The following is a 12454-nucleotide window of genomic DNA, read 5'->3' as shown; positions in this document are numbered from 1 at the left end:
TTGCATAGAAACTTTTAAACCAATGGATATGTGGTTACTGAACACTTGAAGCAACTCTAGCACCACATACAGTTAAGCCTGTTGGGAAATTCCCCAATACCAGCAAATTTTGTAAATCAATTCTACTTTAGAGTTTCTCAAAATCATGCCAGAGAGAAAATAGCAGGTTGTAATAGAGAATCTTGAGCCCCATATTGTACAATTGCATGTAAATGAAAGCATGCATGTATTGGTGAGTGAATTCTCTATATACAAGACATTCTTAAATTGCCTTAGTTAGAATGATCAAGAGAAGCCAAGGAAAGTAGATCATGCAGTTTACTTGCAATGCAGGTGTAATAGAAAGAGCACTCAAAACCAATTTTCTTCCCTCAGAATAATCTGATGGAGGATTTGTCACATAATAACACCAAAGTGCCACTTGAGTGCTACCCATGTGTGGACACTTATGATGGATCAAAACTATGGGTAAGGTGCCACAATAAACTGTCAATAATAACATCTAAAATGGTTGGAGGAATAAAAAAAACAACAGAATGTGATATATGATTTTGAAAAATATGCTAGCTTATTCATTAATAAGATATGATTCTGATAACAACTTTGCTTTTGAAGTAATCAAATCCAACTAAAAATATGATGCTTCCATAGTCTATGTTAAAAATCATGTCACTGTAAAATTTGCATGCTCATAGGCTCATAGCACAACCTTCTGAACACAGAATCAAGTCAGTCAAATTGCATTTAATATTGAAAGAATTAACTTGCTAATTATGTAGATGAAGCAAAAGTTCATCAAATTTCATCTTCCCCAATTGTACACTGTATCATAGTAAAAGCAAAAGGAAGTCAACTCTGACATAAAATTCTATATGGCATGTTATTCTGGTTTCTTCCTCTAACCAAACAGAGAATAGAATAAGCATTTGCATTCAATTCTGACACTTGTGTGGTACAATGGCTAAGAAACATGCCATATATACATAACTTTCGAGAACATTTGGAATAGAGGGGAAAACTACAGGTAACTTAAAAACAAAGAGAACAAAAAATCAAGTGTTTAATCAGAGTAAGAGGTATGGATTGAAATGTTGTAAATATGCATCAATAGTTTTCAGCTAGAGAAGTGCATTTCTGCACATCCACAGTCACAAATTAAAACTCACAAAGGACAGCATAATTCTCAAATCGCAACAAAAACTACTTCAGATAATGCATAGAAGTTCAAGAATATTTACTGAGACTCAAAGAAAACTCATTATTATCAACCAAAACCCACTCAAACTCATCAAATAGATTGATATCCCCAAAAGTGAAGTTTTTTTCTGATTGGTTTCCATTTGTAATATATCAGTTTTAGCCTATTTCCAATGTTCAGCATTTCAGTTTTAGCTTCTGTACAATTGAAAATTTTGGAGGTTCCAATGGTTTCTAATTTAGTTGAATGGGTTGGCATTTCTATAACATGCTCCCAAAAAAAGATATAAAAGTCAGATATTTAAATAATGAAAATCACTGCAAAATATAGCATAAGAAATGTTCTTCGATTTATAAAAACTTATTGAGATTCCTCGAGAGAGAAGTGGCAGCAATCTTTTTGCAGAAATTAGGGATAAAGGAGCAATATATATTGTAATCACATTCCACTCACCAAGTGAAAGTTCAAGATTAAGATAACCCTTGAGACTGAGGTCAGAGACTACAACCCACAATTGAAATTCCAATTTCTCCACTATCTAAACAACTCTGCCAACACCTCCCTCAAGTCAAACTAGTCATATTTAATATTAATTCGAATTCATATGGGTTTCATCTACTAGATCAATGAGGTGGACTTTGTCTAGGGAACCAATCTTTTCCAATGATCAAGCAAAGATACCTCAGAAGTTGTCATGGCATCACAGGCTCAAGTGAGATGTCATTCTCTAGATAGATGATAAATGTCCAAAATCATGAGACGAAACGATATGAAGAACGAGGGAAGCTGACATACCTGGCAAGGTAAAAGCAAATCTCGTCAAATTCCAACTCTTTGTTCCTTTATTCAAGAGTGATTTCAAAAATAGAAAGGATCAAATGTGGGACCTCACCGTGTCTACATTTGGCTTCCATGCTTGAAGCTCCTAGTCTCCAACCGTTAACAAGACGCTTGTAGAGAGCTTCCTCCAAGTACTTGCTCAATCTCTTTAACCTTGTTTGCTTTGAGTTGAGGGGAGGGACTCCTAGCCAAGTAACTAAACATCTTTTTATCATTTTTTTACTTTTAAACAAGTTTGCTCCTCTATAAATAAAAAGAAAATAGAATAAAGATTTCAATATAAATTCAAGATGATTCCAATTTTACTCTTGACATTACTTAAATTTAGGACTATCAAAATAAATGAGCTACTTAAGTTCGGGTCAAGCTCGGCTCAGTTGAGGCTCAGCCCAAGCTTGGCTCATATTGAGCTGAGCTGAGCCTAAGTAAGAAATAGGGTTCAAAATTAATTTCGAGATAAGCCTAAGCCGAAGCTAGCTCATTAGCCTAGGCTCCATAAGCTCAAAAGTATATATATAGTACAAAAACCCTCTTAAATGTTGAACACATGAGTACATGACTCATGGGAGTCACCCTCATTAATACAAATTATACCCTCCATTACTCATTTCTCTCAATACAATCGACCTACCCTCATAAATACACCATTTTCATCGACCACGAATTCCAAACACTACTCTCTTTACACGCTAACCCTCTTCAAATAACCAACGGTTCAGAAAGAAAAAAAAAAGATCACTAGTTCTTCTTCTTCCTCTTGGTGACCGATACTCTTCCTCTTCCTCCTCCATCGAGCAATCAAGAGAAAACTTAAGCAACGATTCCAAGGTTGGTCAATAGAATTTGGACTTTTTTAGTTTTTGACCCAAATTAGATCCAAAAGTAGAGATTGGAGCTTCAACTAAGTCTGAGCAGATAGATATTGTTAATCAGATGTTGACCTACACAGGCTGTGCAGAGTAAAAGCAAACACCTCAGCTCTATCAAAGTCGGAGCAACATTACGAGAAAAGAAGAGCAATTTAAAGAAAATAAAACAAGAATCAAATACCCAAATCCCATTTTTAACCAAGCAAATATCTCACTGCTCACCACCACTACCACCAAACCCATTGCTTTCCACCACCACCACTAGCACTAATCCCATCAAACCCATTGCCCTCCATTACCACTACCACCACCACCAAAGTTGATAGAGATTATAAGAGCAAGTGAAGCAAATAAAAGAAAACAAAGTAAAATTCAAACGCCCAAATCCCTTCCTAATCATTAATCAAACAAAAAACCCAAGGACAGAAGCTATTAATAGAGGGTGAGAGTGAGATCAGTTACCTCGGCGATACGACGGTGAAGAGGAGAAGGCGAGCACTCAGAGCCGCGATGATGGAGGAGAGAAGAGGAGGTTATAAGAAGAGACTAGATGAGAAAAGATGAGAAGGGAGATGGGTTTGGTTTTGGGTTTGGCTTGGGGACAAAAACCGCTAGGTTTTGGTAAAAGCTTAGCCGGATGAAGTCTTTTTACATCCACTTTAATTGAGTGTCAAAATGCTGCATCTAAGTGAGATTAGATTTTAAGACGTTGCTTTTTGAGTAGGGTATACCAAGCCAAATAATAATTTTGAGTTAACTATTGATGCAACACCTAGAAGCGCATCTAACCAAACAAGCCATGAGTGTTTAATTAATTATAAACCAAAATTAGTGGTGTCATCATTACCTTTGCCAAAATGGTATTCTATTACCTTAGACGAAATATCATGCAATCAATAGATGATGAGGATGTGTGGAGCCCAAAATCATATTGTTCCATTAGAAGGTATGTTGGTTCTCTCTAGCTTTCACAATGGTTCTAACTCACTCTCTCCAGTATGTGGTGTCACCAACGAGTAGTTTTGTCACCACTCGTAGTCGATAAATAGGCTCTGTTTAATTGGATTCAAGTCGACAGTACCCTCCCTAACAGCAAGAGGACTCTCTTGAGAGCTCTTATGGTAGGTTTGGGACAAAGCCTTGTATCTAATGTATGATTACTTTGAGGAGATGTATGTGATGCCTATGGATCACTGCACTCTAATGTTCTGGTTAGATGGGAGTCATTACCATTGAAATGGCTAAAAGTCAACACAGAAACTCCTTTACTAAATAGAATGAACCAAGAGGAGTTGGCTTCATGGTCGGTCCAACATCTTGACAGAGTGCCTTGCCTTGCCAGGGGTTGGCGTGGCAACTCTCAAAGCATCACTGAGATTAGCGATAAAAAAAAATTAAAAAAAAAAAAGATCTACAAACCCTTTGCAACCACATTGTACACTATCTGGATAGAATCAATGACTCATCCTTACAATTATACTTATGGGCATCCACAAAGCTGGATGAGTCATTGCTTCCATCAATAAAGACATATTTCATCTTTTATATTTCTTTCAATACTTTAAGATTTCTTATTTTATTATGAAGTTTTATTATGAGTCATATGTCCTGTCTCTTTTATTTTCTTTTTTTCAATGGAATCGTTTGTTCTCGTTTTTTAATATATATATATAATAAAAAAAAGTCTAGGACAAAAAGGTTCATTTCAACAAAAAAAAAAAAATTCATGGTTCCATTTCAAAAACCTTTGTCCTCGTTTTTTTTTTTCTTTATTATTCATGAGCCTAAATATTAGATATGGGCTAGATAAAGAGTCAACCCTATTTAGATACAAAGATATTTAGACTCTACTAAATTTTTAGCTATTTAGTTTAGGTTTCAAGTCATATGCGTCGTGAAACAATTACTTTGAATCAAATGTCGCCGAAATTTATTTCAAGCCGTCGCACTGCCGAACTGTTTTTTTTTAAGTTAACCGTACTGCTGAGCCATTAAATGAAGCAAGCCAAGCTACCAAATCATTAAACAATTTCTCCATAATATTATTTGAGGTTGGAGTCAAATCTATGACCTCCTTAGTCGTGAGGAAGGTACCTACTAATTTTATGGTTGGTACTATTTGTCCTGGTATCATTTTTCGACATTTAGACCTTGTATCCTTAACCTACAACCACGGTTGCACGAATTTTAGCTAAGTGCTTGGTGTAATTGGATGCTTCTCCATCATTTGAAGCTACGGTTAGGAAGTTCCTCCTAGTTCCTATCGTGCTCCACATAATCTACTCTCACGGATAAGGGGAATAATTCTTTTGGAAATTTCATAAAAAAACACCATACATTTTCTCTGATTATCATTCACACCCTTACCTTCATGATATTTATTATTGGACCCAGTGTTTTGCTTAAAACATTTCAGAAATGTTCTTAATATTCTCGAATAAGTTTTTCGAGGTTAGGGCAAAAAAATTGGAGAGCTAGATTTTTTAAAGTAAAATAAGGTGTATTTTAAGTTATTTTTTATTTTTTATTTTTAAAAGTAATAGAATATTATCTATCCTTAGGATAAAATAACTAAATGTTTTCGAGCACACAGGGGGTCGAACGAGAAATAACCGAATGGAAACGTTAGGGTGTAAATAATAATAAAAGCAAGTTGTGTGTATTTTCTTGATAAATTTCTTTGGCTCCGTTCCAGTGCCTTCCCGTCCCCTTCCATTTCTATATTACTATAGCCATCCATACCTAAGAATCCCACACACACACACTTACAGAAGCAGAGAAATGGGGAAAGGTGGCGAAGGAGGAATGGATGGCAAAGAGGTGAACATGGCAGCTTGGCTGGTGTCCGTTAACACCCTCAAGATCCAACCTTTTGAACTCCCACCCCTTGGTACTTCCCCTTTTCCTCCACCACCTCCTCCTTTTATATTGTTCTAAAATTTATTCTTATATAACTGATTTTTAAAGGATGATGAAGATGCTGCGATTAGATTTTGATGCCCTTTAATCTGTTTAAGGCTAAGATAAGATCTTGGAAAATTGTACTTTTTTGGTTCAAATCAAGAATTATTTGATTTGCTATGCTGTTCGTACTTTTGGATTCATACATGATAGCATTCTTGATTTGTTAGATACTCTTCTTATAGCAACTCAGTTCTGCATAATTGATGACTCACCCCTTGTGAACGAAATTAAATTCTATGTAGGCCCTCATGACGTTAGAGTGAGGATGAAGGCTGTTGGCATTTGCGGCAGTGATGTTCATTACCTCAAGGTTCTATCTTTCTTCTCCTGCATACTCTTAGCCAGTAACCACCACCTTTGGCTATCATCAAGTGCAGATCATATTATTGATCAGGGAAATAACTACTGTTACCCCTTTCAGTGGTTATTCGTTGTTTCCTTGTTTATCAATTTTCCATTTTGCTTCTCCAATAATAGTTCAATGGATATTTCATTTGGATTCAGTGGCTAACCCTTTTTTCTAATATGACAGACAATGAGGTGTGCCCACTTTGTCGTCAAAGAGCCCATGGTCATTGGGCATGAATGCGCTGGAGTTGTAGAAGAGGTGGGCATCGAAGTAAAGTCACTGGTTGTGGGTGATCGTGTAGCACTAGAACCCGGGATCAGCTGCTGGCGCTGCAAGTACTGCAAGGGTGGCCGCTACAACCTCTGCTCTGAGATGAAGTTTTTTGCCACTCCTCCTGTTCATGGTTCCCTTGCAAATCAGGTTTCTGAAAATATAGATTTTTTCTTCTCTAGTTAATCTTTGCTTTTTTTATTTGCCAGAATATCATGGTCACTAGATATAGTAACTAAGGCAGGTCATGATTTCAAATTCAGATGCAATTTACTAACTCGTCCCATCTTGGTATGCATCTATCTTGTTTTAGGTGGCATTACTATCTTGCTACTCTTTTAGAAGAAAACAAAAAGGAATTTGAACAGGAAAACACCCATCATCTTTCAATGTAAAGGAGAAAGCGTCTTGTTTTGTTTTCTAACAAGACAATGATTGAGATTCTATAATACACTAGATATATGACCGGAAGTACCGTTTATCCCTTATCTTTCTAAGGTAAGATAGTCTATTCTCGTACCTCACATGGATCCCTCATCCCGTGAATTAAAACAAACTATCCATGCTAATTTCCTACAACGCCATTAGTGTTTTCATTAAGTTCTTCATTTCCTCTGCAGTGAGTTATATCTTCACTTAAACTTTTGTTTATGTGGAGTTCAATTTCACCCACGCTGCCTAATCTTGATGTCTCTATCAGATCTTCCCGCAAGAATGTAATATATCGTCTTATTTCAATTTATATTGTATTTAAATCATAAGCTCTAGATTGCCTAGATTAGCCCTGAAAAAGTGCTCAAATTTTGGATTACTAACCGATTAATCAAGTCCCCCTAAAAAGTTGTTTGTTATACCCTTTGGTTTATCAACAAATAGGATTTTTTTTTTCAACTAATATTTGGTATGCATTTAATCACTGCTCAACTATCAAACCCTGCATTCGTACATCTTTTTTTCTCAAGACCTGTTTATTGAATAATTATAGAGCAAGCTTGATAATCTCCTAGATCTGTTTCTTTCATTCTTAATGTCTCATTTTGTATAAGGTTTTAACAGGCTTAAACTTTAAGCTTTTCTTTTCTGATACTCATTCATACGCCTATGATATTTATGATTGTTCCAAAATGAGATGTAACCTTGCTATAGGTTCAGACTTCAACAGAGCTCTCTGTTATTTTGGCAAACTTTAGATACTCCTGTCATTATGAGTGTTAATGGTAGGTTCCTTTTGCTAGGTGGTTCATCCTGCTGATTTATGTTTTAAGCTTCCTAATAATGTGAGCTTGGAGGAAGGTGCGATGTGTGAGCCTCTTAGTGTTGGAATCCATGCTTGCCGTCGTGCTGATATTGGCCCGGAGAAGAATGTGCTAATTATGGGTGCTGGGCCGATAGGCTTAGTCACACTGCTAGCAGCTCGGGCCTTTGGTTCCCCGAGAATTATTATTGTGGATGTGGATGAGTATCGACTGTCAGTTGCAAAATCTCTTGGTGCAGATGACATCGTTAAAGTTTCCACGAGCATGCAGGTTCTACTACTTCTAGTTATCAATAGTTACTTTTGTCTAATTTTGTAACATCATGCTTTATCACAGAAGATATCTGTTTAATATTTTAACGTCATGCATTGTCACAGTAAATGGGGGACATCTTTCATACTGCCTCACTTTATCTGTTCTACTTCTACAACCCTTTTTTTCATTAAATTACTTTTTGAACTTAAAGTTTGAAATGAAATTAAACCAAATATGTGAGCCTGTACGATCTCATGGACATGTTTCTCTCCTTGGCTAATCATATTTCAATATTAGTAATAAGTTTATTCTGAAACATTCATCAAATTAATTAGTTTATGTTTGCAGAAGTAAATCAGGATCTTTACATTTTTCATAAATTTGTTATGAATTGAAGAAATTAATACTGGAAACTGATACTTGGATGTTTGGGGTTAGACATGGTCATGGGGGTGTTTGGGGTGGTGTGGAAGTTGTTCTTATGCATAGTACTCGCATGTGGAATTGTGAGTGAACTTTTCAAGAGTTTCTATGCTTGGAAGACTGAATAGGGTTGAAGATATTAACTTTCGTTTTTTGTCAAGACAATGTTAATAAACAAAAGAAATATAGGTAGCCACATAGGCTGACCATTTTTGTGACTTAATCAATGAGGCCATCTGTACAAAAGAAGATATGAGACCCAATGTAGAATCTTAGACAACCAAAGAAAGTGGTCATAATCAGTTCAATTAAAATCTATAGGAAGGAAAATGCACAGCATTATGCCTAGATTGGAAGCCATTGAAAGATGCAAGATGTGGATAGGAGCTCACCTTTTGTGCTCTCATTTTGTTAAATATGATTACCTAAAGAGATTTTCATGGAAGGAGGATTGTTGTTAAACAAAGTTGTGCAGGAGGGATGAAAAGTTTTGGGCGTACAATTTTCTTCTTTAGTTTGTATATGGAACTTCCCAAGTTTATAATAATCTGGCATTTCAATCTTTTAATGATTATTGGGATATTTTAATGGACTCATTGCAGAAGCTATCAATTATTAGGTGTGAAAAGGAAATTATCGGACTAAAATTTCTCTTGATGAGATGCGAGTCACAGAAAGGAAACATAAGAAAATGAATCAGCTTTATCATATTATGCATGCTACTAAGTCATTTAAGTTATTCTCTTTTTCACTTTGAATTATCCTTGTGAAGAAATATCTTCAGCAAATATCTTTCAAGGGGGTCTTACCAAGCATGCTGTATGCATCCTTTATGCTGATCTCCTCATCTCTTGCAACTATTGTTTCCCTAACTTAGTTCTATGTTTTAGGGTTTGACATATGCAATTTAAGTAGAAGCTAAGGCAATTTATGATATTGGACTACTTATGAGGTTGTAAATTTTCCTTTTGGGTTTGGTAGTATACTTTTCTATGAATCACAAAAAATTTGGCGTACCCTCTTAAATTTCTTTGGTACATACGCCAGAACCTTTAGGCCTTCTAGCATGATCCATGCTGAAGTGGCCATTGGGTTGATTATGAGTACTTTAAGCCTCATATCTCTGCAGATCCTTAATTACTTTGGTATGAGGAATGTCTAACTACATATCTTGGTATTGGAACTAAATCTCAAACTAGCATAACACACTTGTGCTATTCTAAAAGACATTGGCGTTTATTCATGAGAATTGGGAGCCATCAGAGACAATCAAAATACTATACAACATGTAAATATATAAACTCTCTGGTAGTGTATGCCAGAAGAGCTGAAGATATATTCAAGTACTACAAAGTTCACACAGAAATATTTTGCGTTTAAAATATGTGATAGGCGAAGCTTTCCCCACAAGATTAAGTACTAATTTCTTTGGTCAATTCTTGTTTTCTGACTTCTGAGTCCATCTGCTTTTCTTGAACATTGCATTATTTTAGTCCACTGATGATCTTTATCGTTAGAGACATAATTCTATTATGGTTGATTTAGTAGTTCATTCTGTAGGACATTGATGAGGATGTCATTCATATACAAAAAGCAATGGATGCTGAGATTGATGTGAGCTTTGATTGTGCTGGTTTTAGCAAAACCATGTCAACTGCTCTCAATGCTACTAGTCCTGGTGGTAAAGTTTGCCTCGTAGGAATGGGCCACAACGAGATGACAGTTCCCCTTACTCCAGCTGCAGCAAGGTATTAAGTTTCTATTACTTTCATACCTTCTCTTTCTGATCTTCAAGTTAAATTTTTTTATCTTGATGTAATGCAATAATTTAGAGAATCCTCTTGTTATTCTCTTGGACAGAGAGGTTGATATCGTTGGCATCTTTCGCTACAAAGACACTTGGCCTTTGTGCCTTGAGTTCCTCAGATCTGGAAAGATCGACGTAAAGCCATTAATAACTCACAGGTTTGGGTTCTCTCAGAAGGAGGTGGAGGAAGCTTTTGAGGTCAGCGCCCGTGGCGGTGATGCCATCAAGGTGATGTTTAATATCTAGCTTCCAGGACATGCTGAAAGAGTGAAGGAAGAGTGTAGTATGTAGATTTCGATCTTCAGTAGAAATTGGAGTGCTGCTATGGCATTGTATGATGTATCACACAGACTGACTCCTTTTCTACCAATAAAATAATTAATGGTTATGATCATATGATGTATGTGTTCTGTTTGGATTGCTAGACTCCTTTATTCAGTACCCTTTTTTATCATGCCTTTAGTGTGATAGATAAGATGACACGCCGCATCTCCAAAGATAGAGATTAAATGGGGCTTAACGAGGTTCATGTCCATCTTTTTAGAAGATTAACAATATATATCATCTTCTTTAACAGAAATAATATTGGTTGACGTTGACTTCTAAAATATACAGTATGACATTATTCAAACTGTTGTGGTTAATGGAGGGGAAAAGAAAAAACTTTTGATGGTATAGAAATGTTTGAGATTGCAAGCATTAACCTATGCTATTGGTTTTGCTCATATTTTACTGTATCTGCTACACAACCACTTGATAAAATAGTTTATTGTTTTTATCTTAGTTATAATATTAATTACATTCTTTTACATTTATGCACTGTGTCCTAATATTATAGGGTTTTTGACATAATAGCTACTAAAAGTTATAAAATATCATAATTGCTACAATATTTTTTAAACTATCATAATTGTCACATATAGGTTAGCTTTTAACAAAATATCCTTAGCAGTTAGCGTTAAAATTAATAAAGACATATAAATAACTAAAATAATCTTCTTTCTTAACATTTAAAGTGTAAAATGTAGTCGTTTTTGACCAAAATTGGCCTCCTTAACAAATTATTTGTCATTCTAGTCTACCACCTAAACTTATTATAAAGAGGTTTATTTTAGCTAGCTAAACTGAAATTCACACTGCTTAGTTGGTTATATAGAAGGTAATGAAAGCACTAAACAAAGTGTTTCTCTTGAGTAACTAAGATAGAAATGTGAGAAATATTTTTTTTTCACTTATATGGAGACTAAAAATAAGCCGTCAAACTGTTCAACGATTTCATCGTTCGTAAAAATATTTAACTTTTTAGTGGTTTATATTCATGCTCTCTTTGGTGATAAGTTTAGTTGGTAGACTAAATCCATACAAAAGTTTCTCGGGAGTTGGTCGTAAAATATTTACCAATGATTGGTTGTTTTATTAAAAAGATGTTCTTTCTATAAAATGACATTGGGTAATATTAGATAATTTTTAAACTATTTGGACCAATGTTGCAAGGGCAAAATAGTCTTCTCAAAGTTTAAGTTTAGATTTAATTATGATTAATTATATTTAACTAATAGAATAAATTTTTTTTATGATTACAATAAATTTTGTATTCTTTCCGTTGTTGGGTTGGAATTGTTAAATTTTTAATAGTTAAGAGATAAATTGTATATAATTATTCTTTAGGGATCCAATATAATTTAAATATGCATTAGGCTAGTTTTTGACCAAAGTACTCGTACAGTAAAATATATTTCTCAAACTATAATATTATTCAAAGTATTTTTCAAAGTAGTACAATAAGAAAATCACTTTCTCATATAGCGACTCTCGTTTGCCTAATCAACTAAGTCTTATCCCTAAGTAATTGAGAAAAATGATTAATGAATCACTCTATGAGAAAACGATTCATAAATAACTCTAAGTTATTGTTAAACTACTCCAATCAAGTTAGAGCTATTAGTGAATCACTCTTTGGTTAAATGAATATATGAATAGCTCTTTGAGAAAGCAATTCATTAACTACCCTCCGAGAAAGCGATTCAATACTAAATCATTCTTCCGAAAAGCGTTTATGATACACACTGTTTCTCAGAAACTAAAAAAATATATCTAAAACTGAAACAAAACTGTATGCTAAAAATTGAGTCACACTTTGCACTAGAAACTGAAATTTAGAAAACAAAATTCAGATTCAAAGAAAATGAGTCAATTTGACAACTTAACAATCTGAGTCAACTA

At 34.9% G+C, this 12454-nt stretch overlaps 1 protein-coding gene and 1 long non-coding RNA gene across 2 annotated transcripts; one reads left to right on the top strand and one right to left on the bottom strand.

Moving 5' to 3' along the window:
• Positions 1 to 1525: 1525 nt before the first annotated feature.
• LOC140788568 (uncharacterized) lies at positions 1526 to 3508 on the bottom strand. The gene is made up of 3 exons (XR_012109036.1): positions 3370 to 3508; positions 2091 to 2234; positions 1526 to 1993 (listed from the first exon to the last, which is right to left on the bottom strand). It is a non-coding gene; the product is annotated as an uncharacterized lncRNA (long non-coding RNA).
• A 2076-nt stretch (positions 3509 to 5584) lies between these two features.
• Positions 5585 to 10625, top strand: LOC140788256 (sorbitol dehydrogenase). Its single transcript, XM_073137436.1, has 6 exons — positions 5585 to 5797; positions 6114 to 6181; positions 6404 to 6640; positions 7726 to 8016; positions 9985 to 10172; positions 10285 to 10625. The coding sequence occupies exons 1-6, from the start codon at positions 5689 to 5691 to the stop codon at positions 10475 to 10477; spliced, it is 1086 nt and encodes a 361-aa protein (XP_072993537.1). The 5' UTR covers positions 5585 to 5688; the 3' UTR covers positions 10478 to 10625.
• The last annotated feature ends 1829 nt before the right edge of the window (positions 10626 to 12454 follow it).

The sequence above is a fragment of the Typha latifolia genome, chromosome 5 (genome assembly GCF_019914945.1).
Source record: "Typha latifolia isolate L0001 chromosome 5, TyphaL0001v2, whole genome shotgun sequence".
Lineage (NCBI taxonomy): Eukaryota > Viridiplantae > Streptophyta > Magnoliopsida > Poales > Typhaceae > Typha > Typha latifolia.
Note: the sequence above shows the minus strand (reverse complement) of the source record. Positions and strands in the feature narration are given on the sequence as shown.

Coding starts and splice junctions, on each gene's coding strand:
- LOC140788256 (XM_073137436.1), top strand. CDS start 5,689: ATGGGGAAAGGTGGCGAAGGAGGAATGGATGGCAAAGAGGTGAACATG. Junction 8,017..9,984: donor AAGTTTCCACGAGCATGCAG/GTTCTACTACTT, acceptor TTCATTCTGTAG/GACATTGATGAGGATGTCAT. Junction 10,173..10,284: donor CTTACTCCAGCTGCAGCAAG/GTATTAAGTTTC, acceptor TCTCTTGGACAG/AGAGGTTGATATCGTTGGCA.